The sequence below is a fragment of the Oryctolagus cuniculus genome, chromosome 18 (assembly GCF_051225735.1).
Source record: "Oryctolagus cuniculus isolate XC-2025 breed Fujian yellow rabbit chromosome 18, ASM5122573v1, whole genome shotgun sequence".
NCBI lineage: Eukaryota > Metazoa > Chordata > Mammalia > Lagomorpha > Leporidae > Oryctolagus > Oryctolagus cuniculus.
Window position 1 is genome coordinate 17,441,013 of NC_142884.1, and position 27,572 is coordinate 17,468,584.

The following is a 27,572-nucleotide window of genomic DNA, read 5'->3' on the forward strand; positions in this document are numbered from 1 at the left end:
AGACCCCAGGAGGCAGCAGTGATAGGTCAAGTCATTGGGGCCCTACCTCCACCCTGGTGGCCTTTGGGGAGCAAAGTAGTGAATGGGAGCCAGTGTGCTCTCTCTCCCCCACCTCATAAATAAATGCAGAGTTTTTAAGAGTTCAGTTGAGTTAAAAGATGATGTGCACTCTCCTTGGATTGGTTGGCAATGCCTCCTACCTACCCACAGTCATCGTGCAGCTGGCATTTATTAAGCCTCTCCTGGGGCCGGGCCTTGTGTTCAGGGCTTACACCCATTCAACAGACACTAGCCGAGCATCCTGCTACGTGCCAGGCCCTGATCTACGCAATGAATAGACAGCAGCGAATAACGTAGACAAAAGTCCCAGCCTTCAGGGGCTGATGCCTTTGCAGCAGAGACAGGCACCGGACAGGTGAATAAATACATAATTTCAATGTCAGTGATAAGTGTTATGGAAAAAATAACCCAGGGTGATGTAAGAGAGTGGCTTTGTGGAGGGAGGGATGACATCAGCGAGGGGTGAAGTGACAGCCTCTCCAAGGAGGTGACATTTGAGCTGAGCCTAGTCCAAATAACGATGAGGAATCAGGCCTGCTCCTCTGTGGGGGGGGGGGGGGGGAGAATGTTCCAGAAAAAGGGGCAGCCTGCAAAGAGGCTGAGGCTGGAGGGTGCTGGGGGTGTTGAGGAACAGAAAGGGAGACAGCGTGGTGGTGGTGGCAGAAGAGGGGTGCAGTGGGAGGAAATGAGGCGAGAGAGACACTTGCATGGGCCCCTCAACTTGGACATATTATTGGTCCCATTTTTCCAGATGAGGCAACTGAGATGGGGGAGGGTGGGGAAGAATCAGTTTCCTCAAGGTTTGGAAACAAATGAAAAACAAAGCCAGGATGCAGACCAGAGACAGGACCGAATCCTAAAGACAAATTCTCAGACTCCTGTACCAGAGTGCTGCTCCAGTCCTCCCCCACCACCGCCGCCGCCGCTGCCAGGTGTAGCCGATCTGAGAGCAGCAGGGAGTGCATGCTGTTAACGGGACCCCCAGAGTTTCTGACCTGGGTCAGCCTCTGAGAAACCCCAGCCTCAGCAGTCTGGGGGGAGGGGTTGCTTAAAAAATTAAATGCAGCAAGGACAGAAAATAGCAACATGCCAGTCATGCTCCCAGGGCTGTCTGCATTTTGTGAAACTTTTCAGTGGGCACTTGGGGAGTGAACCAGCAGACAGACAAGATCGATCGCGCTCTCTCTCTCTCTCTCTCTCTCTCTCTTTCTCTTTCTCAAATAATTTTTAAAAATAAGTTTGCTAGTATTCAAGGGATTGGCCGTAACAGCAAAAATTGTAGACAAGTCACATGTCCACCAGCAGGTGAACTGATAAACAAATTGAGGGACAGTCACACAAAGGAATGTCCTCAGAAACAGAAAGGAATGGACTCTCAGAACATGCTACCTGGGGGCCGGTGCTTTGGCGCAGCAGGTTAAAGCCCTGGCCTGAAGCGCCAGCATCCCATATGGGCACTGGTTCTAGTCCCAGTTGCTCCACTTCCAATCCAGCTCTCTGCTATGGCCTGGGAAAGCAGTAGAAGATGGCCCAAGTCCTTGTGCCCCTGCACCCACGTGGGAGACCCAGAAGAAGCTCCTGGCTTCTGGCTTCGGATCAGCACAGCTCAGGCCGTTGCGGCCATCTGGGGAGTGAACTAGTGGATGGAAGACCTCTCTCTCTCTGCCTCTCCTTCTCTCTGTGTGTAACTCTGACTGTCAAATAAATAAATAAAATCTTAAAAAAAAAATGCTACCTGGATGAATGTCAGAAATATCACACGGGCTCAAGCACTTGGGCTGTCTTCCACTGCTTTCCCAGACCCTTAGCAGGGAGCTGGATCAGAAAGGGAGCAGCTAGGACACAAACTGGCGCCCACATGGGATGCTCGTGCCACAGGCATAGACTTAACCTACAACACCACAGCACCGGCCCCATAAATATTACATTGAGCAAAAGAAGAAAGACACATTTAAACACACAGAGTAAGTTTATTTTGGTGCAAAAAAAAAATGTTTTGAAATCCATGCCTTGGTTTTTCATAAAACACATTTCACAGAAACTTTTTGAAGATCCCTTGCATGCATGAATTTTAGAAGTTTTGCACCAAAACAAACATGTTCTAATTCCATTTTCTATGGACTCTTTGAAGTCCTCTCAGTGTATCCAAAGCGCTAGAAGTCTCTGGCAGAGTGAATAATGACTCAATGCCGGGTGTAGGGCGACCATTGCAATGACACGGAAGAATTTCCGGCTGAAGGAGACTGCTCTATGCCTTGATCACCATAGCAGTTGCACGGGTGCGTACAACTTGAACTATAACACCTAAAACAGGTACAATTTGCTGCATGTCCGTTACGTCTCCACAAGGCTGAATTTGCAGACTGTCCATTCGCATGAGCACGTAGCGGTTGGCAGTACAGAGTATGCTCCCTATGGGTGGGGTGTGGCCCCAAAAGGCTGAGACAGTCGCTACAGAACCTCAGTAACATTCAGGAAAAAAATGGACCCCAGCTGGGGCCCAGGGGTGCCAGAGCCAAACCTCTGGGACCCCCTCAAACTCCCCCTGCAAGTCAGGGCTCTGCTCTCCAGCGAAAGCAGAGGGGCTGGGCCGGAGGGCGTCCAGAGATGCCACTTCCTGGCCTTGACCTTGGGCAAGGGGTTCTACCCCTGGGTCCTTCTTTCTCTCAGCTCTCCCAGGGAGATAAAGATAGGGCCCTACCTCAGAAGATAGGGCAGCAAGGGTATAATTAGATGCCCCAGGAGGCTGGGGCCCTGGGCACAGGGCCTGGCGGCCGTGACTGTGGTCTTATTAGGGCCGGGGAAGGTCCAAGCCCAGCCCATGGTGCCTGCTAAGGGGCTCAGGCCAGGCAAGAGTCCCTCCTGCGGGTGGCCTCCCGTCCAGCTGTCCCCATCCTTCACTCCCGCCCCAGCTGTTTGTTCCTCCCTCCCCGGAAACCAGACCCGGCTAGCCCAGGTCCTATTCTGGGTCCGGAATGCTGACGCAGCATTTTCTGTGTGGACTCAGGGCCGGTGCAGGGTCAGCAGACCTGGCCCAGAGGAAAGAACATCCCCTCCCATGCCCAGCTAAGCCACTGAGAGAGAGGGAGGTGGGAAGGGCTGGGAGAGGAGCAGCCCCTCCCTCTCCATCCCCTCCCTGCCCAGGCCCCAGAAAAGAGGGCTATTCTGGGAGGGACACCTGTTGCTCCCATTCCCAACCCTGCCCCCCACTGGGGACCAGAGAAGCAGGGAGAGACAGAGGGAGATGGTGAAGTGCAGGGTGCCGGAAGCCAGGGCATACAGACAGAGACTCCCAAAGAAATGGACAGGGAGAGTCACAGCACAGAGACCCTCACAGGCCAACAGCGGCCACATGTCATCCTCTTCCCCTAAACCAAGGGGGAAAGAAAGACCCAGAACCTGAGGGACACCCCCTCCCCCGGAGACCCTCATGGGCTGGGAGTTGAAAGGAGTTGTGTCCTCCAGCCCACCCCAGCCCCCTTCCCAAGAATTTAAATAGGTCAGAGTCTGGAGCAAGGAGAGAATTAGGGCTGGGTGGGGGTGGCGGGATGGCTAAATTAAGCCCAGGAATTAGAGCCACCTTCCCCAAGTGCCTGCTTCCAGGGTGATGGCAGGGGTGCTCCTCCAGCGGCCCCACTTGCCAGCAACAAATCGGTAATGTCGGCAGGAAGGGCAGCCGGAAACCCCCTCCCCACACTGCAGCCCCCAATCCTGCTAGTTCTCTGCAGGGAGAAAGCCGGAGGAGGCTCCAAGACACAGGGATACAGCGTGACAGCCACCCAAGGTGACAAAGGGGGCGACCTCGACCCTCAGAGATCATCAGCAAGCAGGGCGGAGACCGAGAAAAAGCCACCGAGACCCCTGACCCACAGACACGCACCGTCCGCAGGAACTGGACTTCGTCCTCGCCTTCTCCTCCGTCACCCATGATGTCGAGGCCCGCGGGACCCGGGCTGAGGTCGGGGGTTAGCGAGAAGAGGCCGCAGGCTGGACAGGTGGGCTGGGGGCGGGCTGGGGTCGGAGACCTCTGGGGACGCCGGAGGCACCGGCGGGGTAGATGGAACTGCGAGGAAGACACGCGTGCTGGACAGGGAAGGAAGGAAGTCCCCGCCCTAAAACCCCCATTGGGCCAGGGCACGCAGGCCACGCCCCTCGTCGGAGCCCCGCCCACAGGCCCCGAGCCAGGGCTCCGGTCTTCGCAGCCGGGGGCCTGGGAGCCCAGTGTGGCCGGCCGTTGAGTTTTCTCCCCATTTGCTACTCCCGCTGGTTACCACACAGCGGGGCCCGGATGTGCACCAAGAAGATCCCACAGCAGCACGAGGTGATTGAAAGCAATAACTCCGAGCCACATCAGCTTAGGCCGGGCTCCCCTGGGTCAGTTGAGACTAGTTACTCTCCGACCTCATTTCCCGGTCTGGTAGGGGAGCTATGATCGTGCCCACCACACAGGGTTGTTGAGTGAAACGAGATATTGTGCTTTCTGCATTTCCAACAGTGCCTGTGCAGAGTCACGGTTGTACCAGGCATTGTAATTTTTATTGGCATTATGAAAAGCTGCCTAACGAGACTGGAAGAACCGCCACAAGTGCTGTTTTGTGCACCTGTTGCATTTCAGGTGCCTTCATTTAGTAGTTCTCACAGCAATCCTGCTATCATTCCTGTGGTTGAGAGGAAACTATAAAAATAAACAATATCTGGCCGGCGCCGCTGCTCACTAGGCTAATCCTCCACCTTGCAGCGCCGGCACACGGGGTTCTAGTCCCGGTCGGGGCGCCGGATTCTGTCCTGGTTGCCCCTCTTCCAGGCCAGCTCTCTGCTGTGGCCAGGGAGTGCAGTGGAGGATGACCCAAGTGCTTGGGCCCTGCACCCCATGGGAGACCAGGATAAGCACCTGACTCCTGCCATCGGATCAGTGCGGTACACCAGCCGCAGCACGCCAGCCGCTGCGGCCATTGGAGGGTGAACCAACGGCAAAGGAAGACCTTTCTCTCTGTCTCTCTCTCTCACTGTCCACTCTGCCTGTCAAAAAAAAAAAAAATATCCTGCTCGGGACAATCAGCGCCCACCTTACAGACAGGAGATCTCAGCACAGACAGGTGGAGTGACTTGCCCAAGGTCACATGGCAAGGAGGGGTGCTTTGAACCCAGCAACAGGGTTGTTAACCATGGTTAGACAGAAAGAGAGAGAGGTCTTCCCTCCATTGGTTCACCCCCCAAATGGCCACTACGGCCGGCACTGCGCCGATCCGAAGCCAGGAGCCAGGTGCCTCCTCCTGGTCTCCCATGTGGGTGCAGGGCCTAAGCACCTGGGCCATCCTCCACTGCACTCCTGGACTGGAAGAGGAGCAGCCTGGACTTGAACTGGCACCCATATGGGATGCCGGTGCTGCAGGCAGAGGATTAATCAAGTGAGCCATGGTGCTGGCCCCCAACCATTAAGCTTTACTGTCTCCACATTTGCACAAAGTCTTCCAATTAAAACAAAAAGCTACTTCCCTAGGGGCAGGCCCTCCCCTCCAAAAATGTCCCTCCCCCCACCCTTGGGCCACCCCTTTATGCAGATGAGTGCCCCAGCCAGTTCCTTCCTGTTCCTGGCTGCCACAGCCAAGTCTAGCACCCCATGGCTCCAGGAGACTTGGCCAGGAGGGCCTTGCCCCTGTCACTCCCGAAACCTGGAGGCCCAGCGCAGGGCGCCTCACTCACCAGGCTCCCTGGCAGGCAGGCCACTGTGACTGGGGCCTATTTCCTCATCTGTCCCCTGGGCTAATTTGGAAGAGTACCTGCTTCCTGGGGGCCATAGGGAAGATCCCACAAGCAAATGAATTAGACAGGACCACATGGTAAATGAATATTAAAAAGTATTTGCATGGAGTGATTTATATAAAGTAAAAAAAAAAATCCTATAGTTCAACAAAATTAGATGTGAAGTGCTATTTGGTATGCAGTAGGTAGCTGGATGCTACATAGTTAAATACTGTTACGCTAATAGAATTGTCCTAAATAGCACATATGTGAACCATGTTGTATTATATGATTCATAATTATATAATTCCTCATTTAGGCTAGTGTAATTACACAGTATGATCTATGTTCTATCACATACATTATATCATATATAATTGTATATTATACACTGTGCTCCAACCTTTAGTGGGGAATTGTTCTGTGTCATTCTGCATGATGCCGTAAGATGTTCACAGGGTACACGTTCCTGTCAGACACCATTCTGTGTGTTAAGACCTACCCCTGTCACCTGTGGACGCCTGGCCTGTGACAGTGGTGGCTGTGTGGGACTCCTTGGTGACTGATCACTTCTGTCTGCACACGCCCTGGGGTGAGCACCCGCGCTGCCTCCAGCCCCTGGAACACAGCGTTGCTGTGAAGCTGTGGGTGTCCCCTTGTGGAGCACACCCAGGGCTTGATGCTGGGTGACATCTCCCTGTGCACACGTAATTTGCCAAGCAGTGCTTGGTGGTCCCAGGAATGGCTGGCCGTGCACAAGGGTTCCCAGGTCTCCCGGTGCCCAGCCTCCTCTCCAACTTCTATGGTTTTTTTTTTTTTTTTTTTTTTTTTTTTTACAGGCAGAGTGGACAGTGAGAGAGGGAGACAGAGAGAAAGGTCTTCCTTTGCCATTGGTTCACCCTCCAATGGCCGCCGCGGCCGGCGCACCGCGCTGATCCGATGGCAGGAGCCAGGTACTTCTCCTGGTCTCCCATGGGGTGCAGGGCCCAAGCACTTGGGCCATCCTCCACTGCACTCCCTGGCCACAGCAGAGAGCTGGCCTGGAAGAGGGGCAACCGGGACAGAATCCGGCGCTCCGACCGGGACTAGAACCTGGTGTGCCGGCGCCGCTAGGCGGAGGATTAGCCTAGTGAGCCACGGCGCCGGCCCAACTTCTGGTTCTTGCCAGCCCTCTGAGGTGCCTTGCTGTTGCTTTACTTTGCACTTCCCATTTCTAGCATCTTCTCAGGTGCCTGTCAGAGCTGCAGGTCTCCCGGTTACTGGCTCCTGCTCTTTGCCCACTTTCCCATCAGCCCTGCTGCCCTTTTTGCTGGCTGATTTGTAGCTGTTCCTTTCCCCTCCCAGATGTTAACTTCTCCTTCACTTGAAACATTGCAAGTATCCGTTTCACCACAGGGGACCAGGGGACCCTCACTAACAGAAAATCCATCTCTGCATGTTATCAACGCATCTCTCTCTCTCTCTCTCTCGTTTTTTGTGGTTTGATTCAGAAGTCTCGTCTGCAGTGTTGTTGTCATTGGTGTTAACCATCCCAGGGGACGCGCAGGCTGCGTGTGAGTATACACCAGTGCCAGGAGCTTTCCCGGGTCTCCAGAGTCTGGATTCAATCCCATCCTTCAACCTGGGCACAGCCAGGAGCATTGTCACACGTGCAAGACAAAGGTGCTGAGAGACAGCAAGGGAGGGAGCAGGGGGAAAGGCAGGAAGGAAAAGGGTCCGGAAGTGTCGTGTGGCGTGTGATGGCGAGATGAAACAGGTGGGCTCTGTGCCTGTCTAAATGAGGCAGAAGAAAACTATACGTCCGTGGTGACTTTTGCTAGTGAAGAACACGCTTGTGAGCAAGCTGCTTGGAGGAACTGAGCAGCAGAGCGGGTTCGCTGCGGCAGAATCACCCTGCCTGCTGCACCCCATTCGTTCTACTCCTGACACTACCCTACCCTACACGACTCCACACTTCCTGTTTCCCAAAAGCCAGGTGCTCAGATAGTCACAGCATCCCCAAACTAGGAGTAACTCAAATGCTCATTGCTGGGGCCGGCGCTGTGGAGTAGTGGGCTAAGCCTCCGACTGCAGTGCCGGCGTCTCGTATGGGTACCAGTTCAAGTCCCGGCTGCTCCTCTTTCGATCCAGCTCTCTGCTATGGCCTGAGAAGGCAGCAGAAGATGCCCCAAGTCCTTGGGAACCAACTGGGGAGTGAACCACTGGATGGAAGAACTTTCTCTCTGCCTCTCCCTCTCTCTGTCCGTAACTCTACGTCTCAAATAAATAAGTAAATCTTTTTTAAAAAATGCTCATCATGGGAAAACTGATCATGGAATGGTCCTACAGTGAAAGACTACAGAGCGACAAAAGAAATAAACCATAACCAAATAGAACAAATTTTGTGAAAGAATCACAAAAGGATGATGTTGAAGGAACGCACCTGGATGCAGTAAATGGGCCCCTTTATGTACAGCTCACAAACCAGACAGAACACCAGGCTAGCGGCCACTTGGGGGAAGGGGCCCAAAGGGGCCGATGGGGGCTAAGAATGTTCTGTTTCTTGATTTTAGTGAATATCACAAGGGTTCACTCACAGGGCCGGTGCTATGGCGCAGCAGGTTAACGGCCTGGCCTGAAGCACTGGCATCCAGGCGCCGGTTCGAGTCCCAGCTGCTCCACTTCCAATCCAGCTCTCTGCTATGGCCTGGGAAAACAGTAGAAGATGGCCCAAGTCCTTGGGCCCCTGCACCCACATGGGAGACCCAGAAGAAGCTCCTGGCTCCTGGCTTCAGATCGGTGCAGCTCTGCCATTGTGGCCAACTGGGGAGTGAACCATAGGATGGAAGACTTCTCTCTCTCTCTCTCTCTCTCTCTCTCTCTCTCTCTCCTCTCTGTGTGTAACTCTGTCAAATAAATAAATCTTAAAAAAAAAAAAAGGGTTCACTCACTTGGTAACAACTGATCAACACAAATATTGAGTGATTTTTGCTCTTTTTTTTTGTCCTTCAGTTAAAAAATATGTCAAGTATGACACACTTAGGTAAAAAAAATGCATACTCAAAAGAACAGTCTGTTTCTATGAGCACACGTTTATGTACGTAAACACATTTCAGCAGTTTCGATGGCATCCAACAGCATTAACACTGGTCAGCCCTGCAGGGGAGAGGGGGTGGCTGGGAAGGGCTCCAGAGAGTTTGCCTCCCCCTGTAATGTTTCTGTAATTAGATAACTGATCTGGGTGAGGATTAAATGAGTGAAAATGTTTTAAGCCCTCAGGGCAGGATATGGTACACAATAATTGCTAAATAAAAGTTTGTTGCAATAAAAGGAATGAAGTGGGGAAAAAAAAGGGGCCAGCATTGTGGCACAGTGGGCTGGCTGCCACCTGCAGGGCTAGCATCCCACACGTTTCAACCCAGCTCCCTGCGGAGGCACCTGGGAGGCAGCAGATGATGGCCCAAGTACTAGAGCTCCTGCCACATCCAAGAGAGGCCTGGATGGAGCTCCTGGCTCCTGGCTTTGCCCTGGCTCAGCCCTGGCTGTTGCAGGTATTAAGGGAATAAACCAGCAAATGGAAGATCTCTCTATTTGTTGTTCTGCCTTTCGAATAAATAAAAATTCTAAAAAATTTAAGTGTAGTGTTTTCCAGGCTACAAATGGTGTCATTAAAAGTAACCCATCCATCAAAGAAGCACACAAAATAGCTTGATGAGTTTCCATTCCACCCTTTGGGTGTTATACACATGAATATGTTCTTATAGAAACAGAGACTTTTCTTTTGAGTGTGTTTTATATAAATATTAGTCACACTTTACCAAAAAAAAAAAGGGGGGGGGCCCTGCCACTATCAAAGCGTGACAGTGACGGGTCTCAAGTCAGAAAGATGGGGGAGATAGAGCCCGGGCTGGGTGGCTGGGGGTGGGGGCCAGCAGCACCGGAAACCTCAGGCTGAAGGGATCCCCGGGGGGAGGGGATCCTCCCCTGGTCTCTCCCCAGCCTCTTCCTTCCCCCTGCCCAGGGTGGTGAGGAGGGGAAGTTCCTCTTTTCTTCCCGAGCACACAGGAGGCCTGCTCCCCTGGGACTGAGGAGCTGGCGCCAAGCTACCCTGGCAAGAGCGCCCCTCCAGGAAGCATGAACAGGAAAGACAGCAAGAGGTGAGAGGACCCTCCCCAGAGAGCCCCTAAGCCCTGCTGAGACACTGACCAGGAGGTAGGAAGGCTGCTGGGGCAAGATGATGGGAGCGCCCCGAAGGCAGCCGGGGCCAGGGCGGCTTGGACCCAAGTGCTCTGTGCCCCGTCCTCACCCGCCCTGGAGCTGGAGCACCTGTGTGCCCTCCTCCCTCCTCGCTCTCCCCACCTGCACCCTATTCCCTCCACCGGGTGGCTCTGTCCTCCCTGGGGTCCTCCTGCTCCCCATCGCAGTTGCTGCCCCTTGGATGGGAAACTCCGGGCTCCTGCAGGACCCTGCCCCGTGGAGAGGGGCATGTGCGGCAGGGTGGGGCACTCAGCTGCTCCCGACACTGCAGAGGGCTGCCAGGTGTGGGTCAGGGCCCCACGGCTGGTTATGCTGGCAGGTTCTGGAATGGACTTCTATCTCCTAGGCTAGCTTGCCCTCCTGTCCCCACAGAGGCAGATGGTGACTGGGTCCCCCAGACAGAGTAGCTCCTCCAGTGTCCCCTAGCCTGATTCCGATGGGCAAAGGGGTTCCCTCCCCTCAGAACTCTGCAGGAATCCTGGCTGACTCATTTCCGGCTGTGTGACCTTAGGCAAGTCACTCAGCTTCCCTGTGCCTCTTTCATCATCTCTGTCAATGGAAGACTCAGAGACCATCAGCAAACCCGACAGGTTCTCAAACTTGACCATTCATCAGAGCCTCTTGGAGGGCTTGGGAAGTGCGGGCTGCCAGGCTCACCCCTAACGCTGTTGATTCTGTAGGTTGGAGTGGTGCCAGCAAATCTGTGTTTCTATCAAGTCCCTGGGAGATGCTGTTGATACTTGTTGGGGACCCTGCTTGGAGACTCACTGATCTGGATAAGGGCTCAGCTGTGGGCCTGGTACCTATTCAGGGATCATAAACGCCCACTATTGTTTCACTCTGATTTACTGTGTCTAGAACGTGCCAGGGACATGGCAGTGCCCTTGTCCATGGTCTCCCTGTTTCCAATTCCACCCACCGAGCCACAAGCCTGGCTTCTTCTCTGCCCCCGGCACTCTCTCTGCACCTCAAGTTCAAATTTCCCACCTCTGATCACTTAACAGCCTAGGCAGAATAAGTCTGCAGGGTCTTAGTCCACCCAAACGAGGATGGACTGGGTCCGAAGAAAGGTAAGTGCGCCGCTCGCCTGTTCCCCAGCCCGCCGATCCCGGGGACAGTCAGACGCAGTGGGGAGTCAAGCGCGTAGCAAAGCCTTTTATTTTATTTATTTTTTTTAATTGTTTGACAGGCAGAGTGGACAGTGAGAGAGACAGAGAGAAAGGTCTTCCTTTGCCGTTGGTTCACCCTCCAATGGCCGCCGCGGCCGGCGCACTGTGGCCAGCGCACCGCGCTGAACCGATGGCAGGAACCAGGTACTTCTCCTGGTCTCCCATGGGGTGCAGGGCCCAAGGACTTGGGCCACCCTCCACTGCACTCCCTGGACACGGCAGAGAGCTGGCCTGGAAGAGGGGCAACCGGGACAGAATCCGGCGCCCCGACCAGGACTTGAACCCGGTATGCCGGCGCCACAAGGCGGAAGATTAGCCTAGTGAGCTGCGGCGCTGGCGCAAAGCCTTTTAAAGCACAAGACCACAGGATTTCTGGGGCAGGGCATAAGGACCAACCAATTACTTAAAAGGTCATTTTACGGGGCGACTTTTTACAGGACCAGCCATATGTCTGTACACTCATCAGTTGTCGTCACCTCCCCTGATGCTGGGCAGGCAATCAGCTTTGGTGGTCGACAACTTTGGATACTGCTCACCTTACTTCCCTTGGGCGCCATCTTTGAATTGCCTCCTGTTCCTAATTTCCCCACATAAGTCCATTACTGAGCCCTTTCGGGGAGCTAGGCATGGAATGCTTACAATAAATTCAGGGGCAGGGACAGTGTTCAGTGCAACAGTTAAGCTGCTGCATGGGATACCGACATCCTACAGAGGACGCCTGACTTTGAGTCCCGGCTCTGCTTCCGCTTCCAGCTTCCTGCTGATGTGCACTCTGGGAAGCTCCAATGATGGCCCAAGTGCTTGGGTTCCTGCCACCCACGTGGGAGGCCTGGATTGAGCTCTGGGCGCCTGGCTTTGGCCTGGCCCCAGATCCAGATGTTGCAAGCATTTGGGGAGTGAACCAGCAAATGGAAGATCTCTTTCTCTCGCTCTCTCTCTCGCTCAAATTAATTATATAATTTTTACAGATTTTGTTTTTTATTTATTTGAAAGGCAGAGTTGCAGAGAGAGGAAGAGGGGGAGAGAGAGACAGAGAAATCTTTCACCCACTGGTTCACTCCCCAAAGGGCCTAAAGAGTCAGGGCTGGACCAGGCCAGAGCCAAGAACCAGGAGCTTCTTTGAGGTCTCCCATGAGGATGCAGGGGCCCAAGCACTTGGATCATCTTTGGCTGCTTTCCCAGGTGCATTAGCAGGGAGCTGGCTCAGAAGTGGAGCAGCTGGGGCTCGAACCCACACCCATATAGGATGCTAGTGTCACAGGCAGAGGCTTAACCTGTCATACCACAATGTAATTTTTTAAATAATAGTTTTTTTTTTTTTAATTCCTCAAGAAGGTCTAAAGATGGCTTTAGTTTTCATTTGAGGAAACTGAGACCAAGAGAAATGAAGTGACTAACAGCAAGTCACACAGCCAGTAGACATTTCTGGAGTCTGTGCTGTCTGACTCTGGACCCTGGATTCTGCTCCTGCTTCCTCCGGCCTCCCCCATCTCACCATGGGAACAGGAGCCTCAGGGAGGCGCAAGGCAGAGTGAGGGTTATAAATGTTCCTGGAAGCTGCCTTTGCCCCAGGGACCCTGCCCAGCTCTGAGGAGCCCTCCAGAGGCCACCATGAGGTCTAGGTCCAACCCTAGAGCCCCAGGCTCCAGGCTAATATTCCAGGGCCTGCCGGGTCAAGCTAGAGGGAGGGGTCTGTGGCCTCCCTGGGGTCAAGGAGGGGAGAAGGGACGAGACAGAACCCCATCTGCTGCAGGAGCCTGGTGGGGCCCCGAGGGGAATGGAGGTGCCTGCCTGAAGGCCCCCCCCCAGGCTTCCTGTGGGGAGGACAGGAGCGATCTGAGGCTCTTCTCCCATGAGTCCCTGGGAGATCAGGAATACACCAGGGGTCTCTTTGTGGTGCCTTAGAAAGGTGGAGTCAATGCCTGAGGGTGGGCGCCCTCGGGCTCCCTGAAGGGTCCTTGGGAGTGCTGGGGTCTCCTGTGATTCCCTGGGATGGTTCAGAGCAGGAGTGACCTTGGGAGTGCATCTGCAGGAGAGGCCTCCCAGGATTCTCTGGCAGATCTGGAATATTCCTCAATTCTGTGAGTACAGGGTCGGTCAGGAGTGACCCTAGGGCTTTAGGAAGAGTAATTCCGGGAGTCTGTAATTACAATTCCCACAAATCCCTGGGGTGGGGGGTGTACCCACAGGAAGTCTCACCAGGAATGCACCGGGAAGCCAGGGGGGCGGGGTCACCCCCGCCCCGCCCGCCGCCACAAGACGTGCCCGAGCCCGCGGGAGATCAGCAAGGTCATGGCTTCCCTGCATCTGGGCATACTGAGTGAGGGTGGCTGCAGCGAGGAGGAGCTGCTGGAGCAATGCATCCAGTGCTTCGGTGAGTGCCCCTCTCCCTGGCCACCAATCCTGAACCAAGCCAATCACCCGCCTTTCTCGACCTTGGTTTTGGGGGTATAATCGGGGAGCAGAGGGGTGTGGAATGACCCCCATCACTACATTAGGGATAAGAGAAATAGCCGCCCCTTCTCCCTTTTTTAAATCTTCAACAAGATTTGCCCAGCATTGTGCTGGCCAATGCACAGTGCAGACAAGGAAACCGAGGCCGCGTGCGCAAGCTCCTGCGGGCCATCCCTGAGGGCCGGGCTCTCCATCAGGCAGTGCACTGGCCGTGGACGCGGCGGTCTGCTGCCTAGAGGCCAGTCTGACGCAGAGCCCCCCTCCGTCCCCAGACTCAGCGGGCAGCCTGCGCCGCGGAGACCACGTTCTCAACATGGCGCTGGCCATGCACAGCTGGGTGCTGCCTTCCGCCGACCTTGCTGCCCGGCTGCTGACCTCATATCCTTCTGGGAGTCCACGAGCTGTGGGTGGAGGGCAGTGGGCAGAGACGCAGAGCCTGGAGATGGGGGCGGGGTGAGCGGGCAGGTCCAGGATGCTGGTCCTAGCCTTGACCAGAACCCAAGTACCAGAAGGCCACAGGGGACACACAGGAGCTGAGGCGGCTACAGATCTGTCACCTGGTCAGGTACGGCTGAACCAAGACCCCACTGCTATGACCCAAGGTTCCCACCCTGCTGCCCCCCAGAATACCCCTCAGACTCCCCAGCCCAGTTCCCCACGGATCCCCTCCCAAACCTCGCTCCCTAAAATCCCACTTCTGGGACCTCTGGCTTGGTTCCTAAGACCCTCGCATTCTACTCCTTAGAACCTCCATTTCTTAGACGCCCCCGCTACCCCCACAGATCCTCCTCCAGCTGGTGCCCAGAGACCTCCAGCTCCGATCCCCTAAACCCCACCTCCCACTTACCCCAGCACAGCTCCTAAGAGCCCGTCACTCTGTCACTCCCCAAATCTCACTCTCAGGTATTTTCACCCCAAATCCCGAGACCCCTACTCTCCTCCTTCCCCAAGAGATGTCTCGAGTCCATCTGCCACAGATGCCCCAGCATGGCACCCCCTGCACACAGAGACCCCTGCCTCAGGGAGACCTCCACCTACCCTCTAAACCACTCCTAGGTACTGGCTGGCCCAGCACCCAGAGGCACTGCACCAAGAACCCCATCTGGAAGAGGTTATCAGCCGTTTCTGGGCCACAGTGGCCCGGGATGGCAACTCGGCCCAGAGGAGCCTGCGAGACTCCAACCTGTGAGTCGACCCCACGTCCCCTTCCGCACCCCCGCCCCAGCCTGCCACCCCCCTCCACACACGGAAACCACCCCAGCACCCTGCCCCCTTGGCCTCCAGCCTGAGCCCTGGTGGTCCCGGCCCCCCGCCGCCCATGAACAGCCCAGGCCTGAGCAAAAAGCGCAAAGTATCCTTGCTCTTCGACCACCTGGAGGCCAGGGAGCTGGCCCAGCACCTCACCTACCTGGAGTTCCGCTCCTTCCAGGCCATCACGGTGAGCAGCAGAGGGACTGGTGTGGGCAGGGCCTGGCTGGGACCACACAGGACTGGGAGGACCCTGCACGGGCATTCAGCAGGGACCGCAAACTACGCTGTCAAACCTGGGTGCTAGAGGGCCCAGGTAAAGGAGCCGAGCACAGAGCACCTGGGTTCCGATCCCATCAGCCCCGGCCCAGCTGTGTGGCCTTGAACTACTTTCTGAACCTCTCTAGACCTGTTATGGCTTCACGAGGAAATGACATTAATGTGTCCATTTTCAAGCGTTGCTGCACTGCCTGGTCCCTGGCTAAGTGCTCAGAACAGCTGATCAGCTCCTCCTTTATTCCAAATGTTCCAATTCACTGCGCCTCCGCCTCCGTTTCCTTTTCTGTGAAAGGGCGGGGCCCGGGCCCGAGTAAATGCTGACTGGTTGGGCCACTAGAAACGGACACCTTTGCCTTCCAGAATGTCCATTTCAGGCGCTTCAACGAATGAATGCGTTAGCTATTGCCATCTTGACATCATCCTTTTGAGGGACGGTGGGTTCCTTGACAGGAAGATTTCCAGGTAGAGTGAGAGAGAGAATGTGGTGCGGTGGGGGTGGGATGCAGCGCAGGCTCCTTGAACAGAATGAGACTAGACGTTGGTTTCAAGTCCTCGTCCCTCTCATTCCCTTTGCTGGCTGCACCCTAGACAGGCGCAGAGTTAGGAGCGTGCAGACTGAGCTTCCACGCTGACGCAGCCTCTGGGGCCCTGCACAAGGACTTTCCCTCTCTGCGCCTCAGTGGTCTCAGCTCTAAAGTGGGGTTGATGAGAACAGCGCCCACCTCACGGAGGTGTGAGAATTGAATTAGCTAACACCTTCAGAACAGGGCCAGGCTCTTTCTAAACACTCCTCCTCAGAGGTGACAGGGCCACCGTGACGTCAGGGACGCATGGCAGCCTGGGGAGAGACGCGCGACAAGCGCTCCTCAGGCCAGACCAGGCTAGGACATCCGAAGCCATAACTGTGGGGGATGGCAGGTGAGGGCCGGGGCTGAGGGCCGTGGCCCACCCTGAAGCGCGCCTCGCCCGCAGCCCCAGGACCTGCGGGACTACGTTTTGCAGGGCTCGGTGCGGGGCTGCCCGGCCCTGGAGGGGTCCGTGGCTTTCAGCAACAGCGTGTCCCGCTGGGTGCAGGTCATGGTGCTGAGCCGCCCCGGGCCCGCGCAGCGCGCGCAGGTGTTGGACAAGTTCATCCAGGTGGCACAGGTGAGGCCCTCCCTGCCTTTCGGCTAGCTGGGGTACCAGCCTTACTGAGGGTGCTCGCCCCTGGCCCCCCCCCCCGCGGGCAACCCCTGCGGCGACGTCACGTGCCCCGCCCATCGCATGAGGCTGGGGGTTGTCGCCCAGAGAACCGCGCGTCTCTCCCTTGGCCCCAGTCCCTGAGCCCTAGGTCTGAATAGTCCATCCCAGAGGCTATGAAAGCGCCCCTTCCGTGCCCCACCGTCACACCTCCCTCCACCAAGGGTCGGGTCCCCAGCCCCCCTAGGACGATGACTGCGGGGGGGAGGGGCTCCCAGATCCTGGGCCCGCCCCGCTGCGTCACTCCCCACCGTTCCGGGTACCTTCCTGCCCTTCAGGGAAAGGGGAAGCCCTCTGCCCCCACTGTGCCTCGCCCCCTGCGGTGTCCGCACAGACCACGCCCTTCCTCTGGAGGCTAGCTCGGCTTTGCTTCCTCCTCCGGCGCCCCAGGCCTCCAGGTTCCCGCTTCAGTCGAAGCACCTTCCCCCTCTCCCTGCTCTGTGACCTCTGCTCTATAAACTTGGAAGAGGAAAGGGTGAGGGAATCCCGGGGGGCCCCAGCTGACCCGCCCCCTCCATTCGCCTCTGCCTGGTTCCCAACTCCTCCTGCCCATGCCTTCTTGTCTCAGCACGCGGCACCAGCCTGACGCCAGCCACTGTGTGACACCCTCCCCCCACCCCCAAGATGACACTCGGCCATCTGATTCCTTTCACATCTGCCTGGCAGATACCTGTCTGCTCTCTAGATCTGTCCAGCTGTCCATACCTGCCTGTCTCCCCTCGCTTTCCTAACCCCACATCTCTCACCGGAACCACGCCCACACTGGTCCACACCACAGCAGCCTGAGGCCCCGGCTCAGGTGCGATGCTCTCACCTGTCCTCCCACCACTGCCTCCTCTCTTAGTGGCTCCGCCAGCTGCAGAACTTCAACACCCTGATGGCAGTCACGGGGGGCCTGTGTCACAGCGCCATCTCCAGACTCAAGGACTCCCACACCCACTTGAGCCCGGACAGCACCAAGGTGAACCCCCACCCCTCTCCCCAAGTTCCAAGTGGCCAGCTGTCCCGGAACCTGCCCTCACTTAATTCCCCATCCTCTGCCAACCTCCTCCCCCGAGAACCTCCTGAGGACCTTGCTCCTCCAAACCCCACAGACCCCGGATTCCATGTGCGTTCCTCCTCCCTCGGCACCCACCCGCCCGCTCTCCACGCATCCGGTCCGGAACTGGATGGCGAAGGGAGGCACAAGATGGCAATGCTGGCAGAGAACTGGCAGTCTAGGTGGGGAGCGAAGTCACACACCCAAAGAAGCCAGGCTGTTTGGACTTTACCCAGAAGACAATGGGGAGCTAGGGAAGGTTTGGGAGTGATGACAGCACCTGTCATCAGATCAAGTTCTTGAGAAATCACTCTGGTTTGGGGACGGGGTTAGTGGTGCCTCTCTGAGATGGGGACCCGAGAGGAAAAGCAGCTTGGGGGAAATGCTGAGGTCAGCGTGGGATACAGAGAGGCTTTGGAGGGTTCCAAATGCCACCCCTGGGGGGTCTGGAGCCCACATAGGAGGCTGCTGGGATACTCACCCTAGGAGGTTCAGGAAACAGAACCCCGTCCCCCACAGGCCCTGCTGGAGCTGACCGAGCTCCTCTCCTCCCGCAACAATTACGCCCATTACCGCCGCACCTGGGTCGACTGCCGAGGCTTCCGGCTGCCCATACTGGGTGTGCACCTCAAGGACCTGGTGTCCCTGCACGAGGCACAGCCCGACAGGTTGCCTGACGGCCGTCTGCACCTGCACAAACTGAACAGCCTCTACCTGCGGCTGCAAGAGCTGGCAGCCCTCCAGGGGCAGCGTCCGCCCTACAGTGCCAACGAGGACCTTTTGCACCTGCTCACGGTGAGCTGTCCTGCCCTGCCCAGCCCGGGTTCCGAGAGACGCAGGGTCCTGGGCAGGTGGCCGTGTGCCAGCCCAGGATGGAAGAGTGCATGGGCTTTTAAAGTCAGAGCGTCTGAGTTTATTTTTTCTAGCTGTGTGGCCTTGGCCAAGTCACTCACCCCTTGGCCTCAGGTCCTTATCTGCGAAACAGGGATAATGATTGGGCCCACTTCAGAGGGTGGCTGAGAACTCAGCCAAAGACAGAACTCAAACAGTACATAAAACAGCATCTGCACACTGTGAGCTCATTTAAGAGATGCATCCCGCCCCCCACTCCCACACTGACTCGCTACCCCCCACACCGAGTTCCAGGATCACTTTGGACTTCCGCACTCCTGTACTCCGAGGTTCTGAGCTCCCTGTGCCAACAGCCTAAATGCCAAATGCTGACAGGTCCAGGAATCCAAGCGAAAAGCTAGTAATAGTTATTGATCATTTACCATGTGCCTGGAACCTTGTTAAATACTCCACAGATCCCTTTATTCCACATCACATGCTGCAAAGTTGGGACCCTTACTGTGCCAACTCTATGGATTGGGAAACTGAGGCCCAGGGAGTTGGTCCCTTGCCCACTGTCCCACAACAGTAAGACCAGATCTGAATCCAGGCAGTCCAACTTCCAGAGCCCACCTGTTAACCTATGCTAACCACCACACTATGTCCTGTGATCGAGTATAGGGTGTTTTTTTTTTTTTTTTTGACAGGCAGAGTGGACAGTGAGAGAGAGAGAGAGAGAGAGAGAGAGAGAGAAAGGTCTTCCTTTACCATTGGTTCACCCTCAGCACCACGCTGATCCGAAGCCAGGAGCCAGGTGCTTCTCCTGGTCTCCCATGCGGGTGCAGGGCCCAAGCACTTGGGCCATCCTCCACTGCACTCCCAGGCCACAGCAGAGAGCTGGGCTGGAAGAGGGGCAACCGGGACAGAATCCAGCGCCCCAACCGGGACTAGAACCCAGTGTGCCAGTGCCGCAGACAGAGGATTAGCCTAGTGAGCCACGGCGCCGGCCGAGTACAGGGTCCTGACCATGCTTTACCCGAAGATGTTTGTCTTTTTATTTGGGAGGCAGACAGACAGATGAATAGAGAGTGCTCTCCTCTTCTGCTGGTTCACTCCCACATGCCCACCACGGCCGGGACAGGGCCAGGCCAAACCCAAGGGGCAGAGCACAGGCAGGTCTCCATGTAAGTGGCAGGGACCCGACCGCTTGAGCTATCACCGCTGCCCAGCAAGGTCTGCACTGGGAGGAAGCTGAAGTCAGGAGCTAGAGCTGGGAATCAAACCCACGCACTCCTCACCACCGCCGGCACAGCGCCTGCTCCTGGCCCAGGTACAGGGTCTGATGTAGAGGGCTGTGCAGTCCAAGGCTGAAAAGAGGATGTGCAGACCCTAAGACAGGACCAGACTACACAACCGGAAGGACCCAATGCAAAATGTGGGACTCCTGATTCAAACTTATTAAGAATTTCAAGAAGGTGACAGAAGGGCCTTCCATGAAACAGGGGCCTGCGAAGCCCTGTTTAGGGCCCTGCCCTAAGACGACGGGTGCCCAATTCCCTGGGCTTTGCTGGTCCTCAAAGGCCGCCAGCCCAGGTATTCACGCACCTGCTGTGAGCCAGGCACTACTTCAGCCACAGGGCAGATAGCAGTGAGCAAGTTAGAAAGCAAAAGCCAGCTGTTTTTGTGGGACTGACATCATCTTTAGATGCTAAGAGCCACAGAGAAAGGTAAAGCTCAAAGGGGCATGGGAAGTGACACTGGGTGCAATCTTAAACAAGGAGTTCAAAAAAGTCCTCACTGAGGGGCTGATGTTGCGGTGCAGCGGGTTAAGCTACCCCTTATGATGCCGGTTCAAGTCCTGGCTACTCCACTTTCCATCCAGCTTCCTACGAAAGCACCTGGGAAGGCCATAGATGTGGGTCCCTGCCACCCATGTGGGAGACCAGAAGGGAGCTCCTGTCTCCTGGCTTCTGCCTGGCCCATCCCTGGCTGTTGCTGCCATTTAGGGAGCGAACCAGAAGGTGAAAGATCTCAGACAGAGGATCTCAGGGGTCCCCAGGGAAAGGGGGCTTAGGAAGAAGCTAGGGAATGCAGGTCGAGGTGGGGCTGTGGGCTGCAGGCAAGATGGGGACGAGGAGGGGTCTGTGACGCCCCTGCCCACAGCTTTCCCTGGATCTCTTCTACACGGAAGACGAGATCTACGAGCTTTCTTATGCCCGGGAGCCCCGCTGTCCCAAGAATCTGGTGAGACCCGGCCCCTGACCTCTGATCAGCGCTCAGCCTATGCGCTGCCTAATGGCGCCTGTGTCCCTGCCCCAGCCACCCTCCCCCTTCAAAGCACCCCTGGTGGTGGAGTGGGCCCCTGGTGTGATGCCCAAGCCAGACAAGGCCACTCTGGGACGGCACGTGGAGCAGCTGGTGGAGGTAAGCAGGGGACTGCGGGCTGGCCGTGGGGGTCTGGGAGGGAAGACTTCCATCTGTATAGCCCTGCACCTGGAGGAGGGGAGCGGAGGCCCTGGGGATCGGACCTGGAAAACTTGGCCTTGGTCTGCCCTCCCGTGCCCTTGCGAAGTCTGTGTTCAAGAACTATGACCCCGAAGGCCGAGGAACCATCTCTCAGGAGGACTTTGAGCGGCTCTCAGGCAACTTCCCCTTTGCCTGCCATGGCCTTCACCCACCTCCCTGCCAAGGGTAAGTGGCCCCGACTTTCAGGTCCCCCTGAAGACGAGGACGCTGGGGTCCCCTGGACTCCCAGGCCTGCAGGAGGTGAGGGCCGGGCCCACTGACCCTCTCTCTGCCCTCAGGAGCGGCTCCTTCAGCAGAGAGGAGCTGACCGGGTACCTGCTCCGGGCCAGCGCCATCTGCGCCAAGCTGGGCCTGGCCTTCCTGCACACCTTCCACGAGGTCACCTTCCGCAGGCCCACCTTCTGTGACAGCTGCAGCGGCTTCGTGAGTACCAGGCTCTGTCCCTGCTTCCTCACAGTCCGCCCTGCCCTGGAGGGCTGGCGGTCCCCAGGCCCCAGATAAGCCCCACACTCCAGAAAAACCCTCAAACCCTCCAGCCTCAAGTCATCTCCACCACTCCGTCAGCATGGAATACCTTTGCGTCCTAGAGAACCTCCAATTGCACACAGGCCCCAAGTCCCAGCCGATCTCCCTCCTGGCCAGTCACTGAAGCACAGATGCGAACCTCAGTCCCCACGACTCTGGACAACGCACACACCTGGGGAGACTGTCCAGACACGATAGATCTCTAAGCCGCTGGGCTCCCCACCCTTCAAACTCCTCACACTCGACATACCGGCCACAGCTCCCTCTCTCTAGAGCAAGACTCAGTCACAAACCTTGGCCTACTTCCCAACCACTAACCACTGACTGAGGACTTGTGCGCCGGGCCATTCCAACAGCCCACACAGTCCCTGCCCACAGACTGCAAATTTCACCTGACCCCAACACCCTACAAATCTGTCCAAAAGTGAGGTGATCTCCAAGCTCCAGTTAAGCCCCTTAGCCTTGAGCATTTTTCAAAACTGGGGTAGCTGCCGCACTGCCACACCCCCACCCCTGCCTCCCCTGGCCTGGGTAATGTATTCCACTTCTGTTCCCAGCTCTGGGGTGTCATCAAGCAAGGCTACCGCTGTCGGGGTGAGTGGGGTTCCGGCCAGTGGGAGGGGGCACGGAACCTGCAGGCTAGATGGATGGAGGGCACTGACCGGGCCTCTGGCTGTTCCCTGCTACCTTCCACAGACTGCGGGCTGTGTTGCCACAAACACTGCAGGGACCAAGTGAAAGTGGAGTGCAAGAAGAGGCCAGGAGCCAAGGGCGATGTGGGGCCCCCAGGGGCCCCCGTCCCACCCACCTCAGTCCCCCATGCCAGCTGTGGTAAGACCCAGAGCGGAGCAGCCTGGGGGGGTGCTGGTGGGTGGGCATGAATGCCACCCTTCCCTCCCATCACACCCACGCCCCTTCCTCCCTCCACCCCACAAACAGGTTCAGAGGAAAATCTCTCCTACACGCTTTCCCTGGAAGCCGAGACTGGGTGCCACTTTCGCCACGCCTGGACCCAGACGGAGTCCCCACACCCGTCCTGGGACCCAGAGACGGTAAGGAGGAGCCGCCACCTGTGCCCGGCTGGGTGTGCAGGAGACAGGCCACTCGCCTGGGGAAGAGCAGACCCACTCGGGGACACACGAGCAAGCAGAGCCGCACAGAAATTCCCGATTGTTTGAGTGGGAGGGCACAGACACTGGTTAATTTTTAATGTTGATGGAAACATTGGGGGAAGGATGGAAGAGAAAATGGATTTAAGGAGGGAGAAAACAGGAAGACGACAGGATACGGTCAAACGCACCAGGGAGAACCTGCAGGACTGAAACGGAGACGCTCAGACCAGGGTTGGAAACCAAAGTCCGCAGGGGCCATTCGCTCGCCCGCTGGCCGCCAGCCTGGGCGAGGCACTGCCCCCGGGCAGCTTGGCCGCCTGCAACCCCGTCTACCTCCTTCCAGGGGACGACCCCGCCGGCCACCCCATCACCCAAGCCGGACCCCTAGATGATGCCGCCGGAGCCCCCACCGTCCGGCCTCCTCCCTACGCTGCCTTTGATGAAGGGTCCGTCACCTCTCACCCCAAAGAGAGCTCCTTGCTCCCTTCCTTCGCGTCCCAGTGGCTGTTCCGCAAGCTCCCTTTTCCTGTGCGGCCCCGTGCTGGCACACGCACACTCGGGCGTCGTCTCCCCAGCTCTCCGTTTCACAGACGTGGAGGCCGAGGCTGCTGCCCCAGGGGGGCAGAACTCCCGAGGGTTGGAGGCAGCACTCAGACTCAGGCCCTCCGACCGCCTCCAAACCAGAAGCTCCGGACAAGCACGCCACACTGAGGGCAGCGGGGCCACAAGGGGCTGGCATATCCCGAGTGGGAGGGGGAGGGGACAGGGCAGGGAGCCCTGGACGCCGGAGTCCAGTCACACCCCTGCCTGCAGCTCCGTCGCACTCAGGGGAGAAGCCAAGTCCTCCCCGTGGCCCGCAACGCCCCTCTCCATCTGCCCCCGTCACCTCTGACCTCGCCTCCCAGCCCCTCCCCACCGCACTCATCCTGCTTCAGCTACACTGGCCTTGACGCCCTCTGAACATGCCAAGAACACTCCTACCTCAGGGCCTTTGCACTGGCTGTTCCCGCTGCCCGGAACACACTTCCCTAGAGGCTCACACAGCTCCCTTTGGGATTCTGCTCCAGGGACACCTTCTCGGTGAGGCCTCCCCTGACCACACTCCCCCCACCCCCACCCCAGCCCACTCCAGTTCCAATCCCGCCTGGCCGCTTCACTGTACGTGCCTGCCCTGACAAACCGCGCGTTCCACCTGCTCGGCCCCTCCTGCCCAGACGTCACAAGCAGAGAGCGGGGACTCCCATGTGTTTGGCCGCCGAGTCCTCCGTGCCTAGAGCGGGGCTGGCACAGGGTGCACCCCTGCGGAACGTCTGAGGAGCCCTGCCCACGCCCGCGGCAGGGGAGAGATGCTTGCTAAAGAGCGTAAGACCTTGAGAGTCCGAGCAGCAGGGCTCTGTCCAGGCCCCGGGGCCAGACACCCCCTGCTCCTCCACAAGGCTGAGCACCCGACCCGGCCCCCTGAGAGATGCACCCTACAGCTGTCGTCGATTAAATTTATTTTCCCAAGAACACGGTTCTTGGTGTTGAGGGCCGGATGGAGGTAGGATGTTGAGGGCCTCAAGAACAGGGGCCGGGGGGCCGCGGGAGACCCTCCACCGGCCTCCCCAGAGACCACCGCTGGCGTCAGCACCGCACGGACCCGGCCACCAGGCCCTCCTCACTTCTTCTTCTTCCTGCGGCCCCAGCCTTGGCGGCCCGCCCTCCGCCCGCCTCTGTCTTCTCTTCGGCTCTGCCAGCTGGGCATGGGGGCCTCCAGCTCGTTTGGGCGGCCCCCCCGGTCTGGCACGTCGCCCATAAGCACCTGAAGAGGATCACACTTGAGTTTCAGAGGGAAAAATAAAAGCACAGGGCTGGGGGAGGGGGGCCCACGGACAGGAGCCCGGTGAGCCAAGGGAAGAGCTGCAGGCAGAAGGAGGCAGGGGCAGATGTTGACCACGCGGCTCCGGCTTTGCGGGAGGAGGGACTGCGTCGGTGGGAGATACCGGGGGGTCCTAAAGGCCTCAGCAAAGGGAGATAAAGCGGAGGGTGACGGCGGAACGCCAAGCCTCCTCCCCACCCCGGTATCTACGAGTGCACCTCAGCTTTGTTGGCTTCACATACGGAGCTCTGTATAACATTTCCAGCAAACTGGTGATTTCTTTCTTCTAATTATCCATCGTTTGTGTATCACAGGTTTGAGATGACTTAGAGAGGTATGAGACTAGGTACTTAGTCATTTAGTCATTTAAACAGACGGCATTTCTGTTTGCTTCTTTTTATTGCTTAAAAAGCAACGCAGGAGCTGGCATCGGGGCGTAGCAGGTAAAGCTGCCACCTGTGATGCCAGCAGCCCACATGGGCATGGGTTCGAGTCCTGGCCGCCCCACTTCTGCTCCAACACCATGCTAAATGCTTGGGAAAAGCAGAATGTAGCCCAAGTGTCTGGGCCCCTGCCACCATGTGGGAGACCTGGATGAAGCTCCTGGCTCCTGGCTTCAGCCTGACCCAGCCTTGGCCATTGTGGCCATCTGGGGCATGAGCCAGGGGATGGAAGATCTGTCTCTCCCTCTCTCTCTGACTCTGCCTTTCAAAATAAATAAATAAACCAATGCAATACATGTAAGGTGAGGTGATGAAGAAAGATTTTAAGCCCAAGCTACAGAGGCAGGCAGGGGCTCAGGGAAAAGCAGTGGGGAACCGGGGAGGGGTTCTGAGCTAGGGAAGTTCATGGCCAGGTTTTTCGGTGAGAAGCATCCTTCTAACCACCATGTGAAGAGGGTGAGTCCAGGGGGCAAGAACCCAGCAGGGGAGGACAAGCCTAGACCAACAGAGAGGCTGAACGGCCGACGTGAAGACCAAAGCCAGGCCCTCTCCCAGCCCAGGTGCCCACCTTGTTGACGGCACAGCAGGTCCCGCGGCGGGCAGCTGCACTGGTGGCGGGCACCAGGCGAGACAGGTCAGCACGGGCAGCCAGGACGTGTGCAATGGAGACGTCGGATTCTGGCGTCAGGACCTCTCGGATTGGGATCAGCACTGCCTTCATGGCCTCCCCCTGGGCCTGGGAGAGAGGCACACGCAGGACATGCCCAAGAACCCTGCCTCTCACCTGGCCTCTCAGCCTCCAAACCTGCGAGCCAGAATCAACCTCTTTCGCTTTTAAAGTACCCAGTCCTGGCCGCTTCGTCCTAGCAACACAGCACCAGCCAACGCCCCCTCACTGCCCACAGTCCCAAACAAGGGGTTCAGGTCTGAGGCCGCTCGGGGCGCCCGGCTGGGAATCCTGGCATACCCTGGGGGCCAGGAGATTCTACAAGGGCTCAGGCCTCAGAACCTGCAAGGGGGTAACTGGCCCGGCCCCCACTCTTCCACCCTGCGACTGTGCCCCCCCGCCATGGAGCTGCCCGCTCCGGCCGAGGGCCAGGGCCTGCACCTCTGCCCGCTCACTCCAGTGGAAAGCAGACGTGGTGAGGTCAAGGCGCTTCAGCAGGAGGCAGCGGCGGCAGCGGTACTGCTCCGTCAGGCTCTGGGACAGGGACTCCAGCGCTTCCTAGGAGAACGGTTTCCGTCACGCAGGGGTCTCTGGGCCAGGGCAGCCTTCACACACAGCCAGACCCAGTCTTACCCATCTGGGCGCATCCAGCGGGTGGTGGAGGAGCGGCCGCATGAACCCTGGCGGCAGGGAAGGCAGCAGCTCCGAGATCTGATGGAAGAAGGCAGAGGCCCATCGGAACAGAAACAGGACGGAAGCGTCTGGGCCCCGGCGACCCGTGCCACAGAAGCAAGAATGGTGGACGCAGCTCCAGAAAAACACCCCTGTGGCTGGGACATGCCTGCCAGTGTCGCTTTGGGGGGACAAGACTCTCTCCTCCAAGGAAGGGTGGCCTGGGTGGGGAGAAGACCCTGGCCCTACCTTGGCATGCAACTCCTGTAGCAGCTGGCTGGCAGGAGTCCCCCGCACGGGTCTAGGCAGCCCCAGGGCTCGCAGGGTGAGGACCAGTTCGTGGGCCGGGCCAGCCCCTTCCTCTGTCCCTTCCCCGAAAGCCAGCACTGGCCTGGAGTCCCGCTGCGGGCGCAGACGCAGGAGGCGGGCGGCCTGGAGTTCGGAGCAGAGGAAGCCTACAAGGAAAATGCAATGGAGGAGGGCTGCGACTCCACCCCCCCAGAATCAAAAAGCCCCGCAGGCTACCAAGTCTCCCACCTCGCACCTTCTGGTCCCACCCACGTGGCGTCCACGACCTCACGTGGCCAACTCTAAACCCAGCCCTCCGCCCGCCCCATCCTGACTCCACCCGCCTGGGCGGCCGCAGCCTCGCCCACTTCCGCATCGCGGGGCTGCGGGAGACTCACGCAGCAGGCGCAGGCCAGCGCCGGGCTCCCGCAGCGCGGTCTCACCGTCCCCGCCGCAGAGCACGCGATCCGGGCAGTGCAGCTCCCGCAGCACGCCGGCCAACCGCCGCACGAACGCCGCCTCCGCGCCCGGGCCTGCAGGAGGCGGGCGGCGTCAGGCGCGGGGGCGGCGGCTGCGGGACCCGCCCCCGGCCCCGGCCCTGCACGCACCGCCGCCGGCGTCCTCTCGCCGCTGCTCCAGGGCGCCCAGAGTGACCAGCTCCGCCGCCAGCCGCGCGCACAGGGCCCTGAAGGCTGGGCACGAGGTGCCCCGCGACGCCGCCTCCGGGAAACCCTCATACCTGAGGCGAGACCGAGGGCAGCGCGTCAAGGAGAATCCCTCCCCGTCCGCGTCCTAGAGGCAAAGCCTGCGCTTCCTGCACGCCCGGGCCACGCCGCGCAGCCCCTTACCCGAGGGTCAGCAGGTCACGGGCCACCGCGGCCCCCTCTCGCGCTTCCGCCTCTGCCCCCTCCATGAGCGCGGAGCCTCGGTGCCCAACGCGCGCCCCCTGGCGGCCGGTGGCCGGCTCCGCCCCAGGAGCGCAGCGCCCCCGGCGGCGTAGCGTTGCGCCACCCGACCAATCACCCGCTTCTCACGGAGGGGCTTCGACGGTCCGATTGGTGCAGGAGGATGCAGAGCCCGCCCCCGTGCCGCCCTCGGGGGTAACCTGCGCGGCTTCTGAGACCGCCACCCCCCACACACACCCGGGGCTGTAAATTCTAGCGCGTGCGTTCAGGGCAGTTGGA

General features: G+C 58.1%; 3 protein-coding genes across 9 annotated transcripts in view; 1 reads left to right on the forward strand and 2 right to left on the reverse strand.

Annotated features, from left to right (window-relative positions):
* The window catches only part of RYR1 (ryanodine receptor 1), a 107,946-nt gene extending 103,366 nt beyond the window's left edge, over nt 1–4,580 (reverse strand). For 3 of the 4 annotated variants that reach the window (XM_089318673.1, XM_070061820.2, XM_089318672.1), the window contains exon 1: nt 3,941–4,143. In XM_089318673.1, coding sequence (XP_089174799.1) covers nt 3,941–3,988 — 48 coding nt within the window. In that variant the 5' untranslated portion in view covers nt 3,989–4,143. 4 annotated transcript variants of the gene reach the window in all.
* Nucleotides 4,581–9,819: 5,239 nt separating this feature from the next.
* On the forward strand, nt 9,820–23,969 carry RASGRP4 (RAS guanyl releasing protein 4). 2 transcript variants are annotated; one of them, XM_051846706.3, is made up of 17 exons: nt 9,820–9,938; nt 13,397–13,581; nt 13,934–14,039; nt 14,164–14,226; nt 14,718–14,846; nt 14,946–15,099; nt 16,161–16,334; nt 17,272–17,388; nt 17,986–18,261; nt 20,461–20,541; nt 20,617–20,721; nt 20,870–20,988; nt 21,102–21,246; nt 21,906–21,942; nt 22,045–22,179; nt 22,288–22,400; nt 22,804–23,969. In XM_051846706.3, exons 1-17 carry the CDS (start codon nt 9,916–9,918, stop codon nt 22,846–22,848), a joined length of 2,007 nt encoding a protein of 668 aa, XP_051702666.3. In that variant the 5' UTR covers nt 9,820–9,915; the 3' UTR covers nt 22,849–23,969. The 2 variants fall into 2 exon arrangements, with proteins under 2 accessions (XP_051702666.3, XP_051702667.3); XM_051846707.3 differs by lacking the exon at nt 20,461–20,541.
* Nucleotides 23,940–27,388, reverse strand: TSLIG3C (tRNA splicing ligase complex subunit 3C). Of its 3 annotated transcripts, none has more exons than XM_089319222.1 (8): nt 27,237–27,388; nt 26,997–27,127; nt 26,832–26,921; nt 26,350–26,555; nt 26,062–26,139; nt 25,870–25,986; nt 25,330–25,497; nt 23,940–24,261 (listed from the first exon to the last, which is right to left on the reverse strand). In XM_089319222.1, the coding sequence occupies exons 1-8, from the start codon at nt 27,299–27,301 to the stop codon at nt 24,118–24,120; spliced, it is 999 nt and encodes a 332-aa protein (XP_089175348.1). In that variant the 5' UTR covers nt 27,302–27,388; the 3' UTR covers nt 23,940–24,117. The 3 variants fall into 3 exon arrangements, with proteins under 3 accessions (XP_089175348.1, XP_051702671.2, XP_051702672.2); XM_051846711.3 differs by having other exon boundaries at nt 26,787–26,921; XM_051846712.3 differs by lacking the exon at nt 26,832–26,921.
* Between the last annotated feature and the right edge of the window lie 184 nt (nt 27,389–27,572).

Excerpts from the sequence above, each read along its gene's own strand:
- RASGRP4 (XM_051846706.3), top strand. The coding sequence starts at position 9,916 with ATGAACAGGAAAGACAGCAAGAG. Across the intron at positions 14,040-14,163 it reads GCTGCCCGGCTGCTGACCTC|GTACCAGAAGGCCACAGGGG; the intron begins ATATCCTTCTGG and ends ACCAGAACCCAA. Across the intron at positions 14,847-14,945 it reads AGCCTGCGAGACTCCAACCT|CCTGAGCCCTGGTGGTCCCG; the intron begins GTGAGTCGACCC and ends CTTGGCCTCCAG.
- TSLIG3C (XM_051846711.3), bottom strand. The coding sequence starts at position 27,301 with ATGGAGGGGGCAGAGGCGGAAGCGCGAGAGGGGGCCGCGGTGGCCCGT. Across the intron at positions 26,140-26,349 it reads TACAGGAGTTGCATGCCAAG|ATCTCGGAGCTGCTGCCTTC; the intron begins GTAGGGCCAGGG and ends TTCTTCCATCAG. Across the intron at positions 25,987-26,061 it reads CGCTGGATGCGCCCAGATGG|GAAGCGCTGGAGTCCCTGTC; the intron begins GTAAGACTGGGT and ends CCGTTCTCCTAG.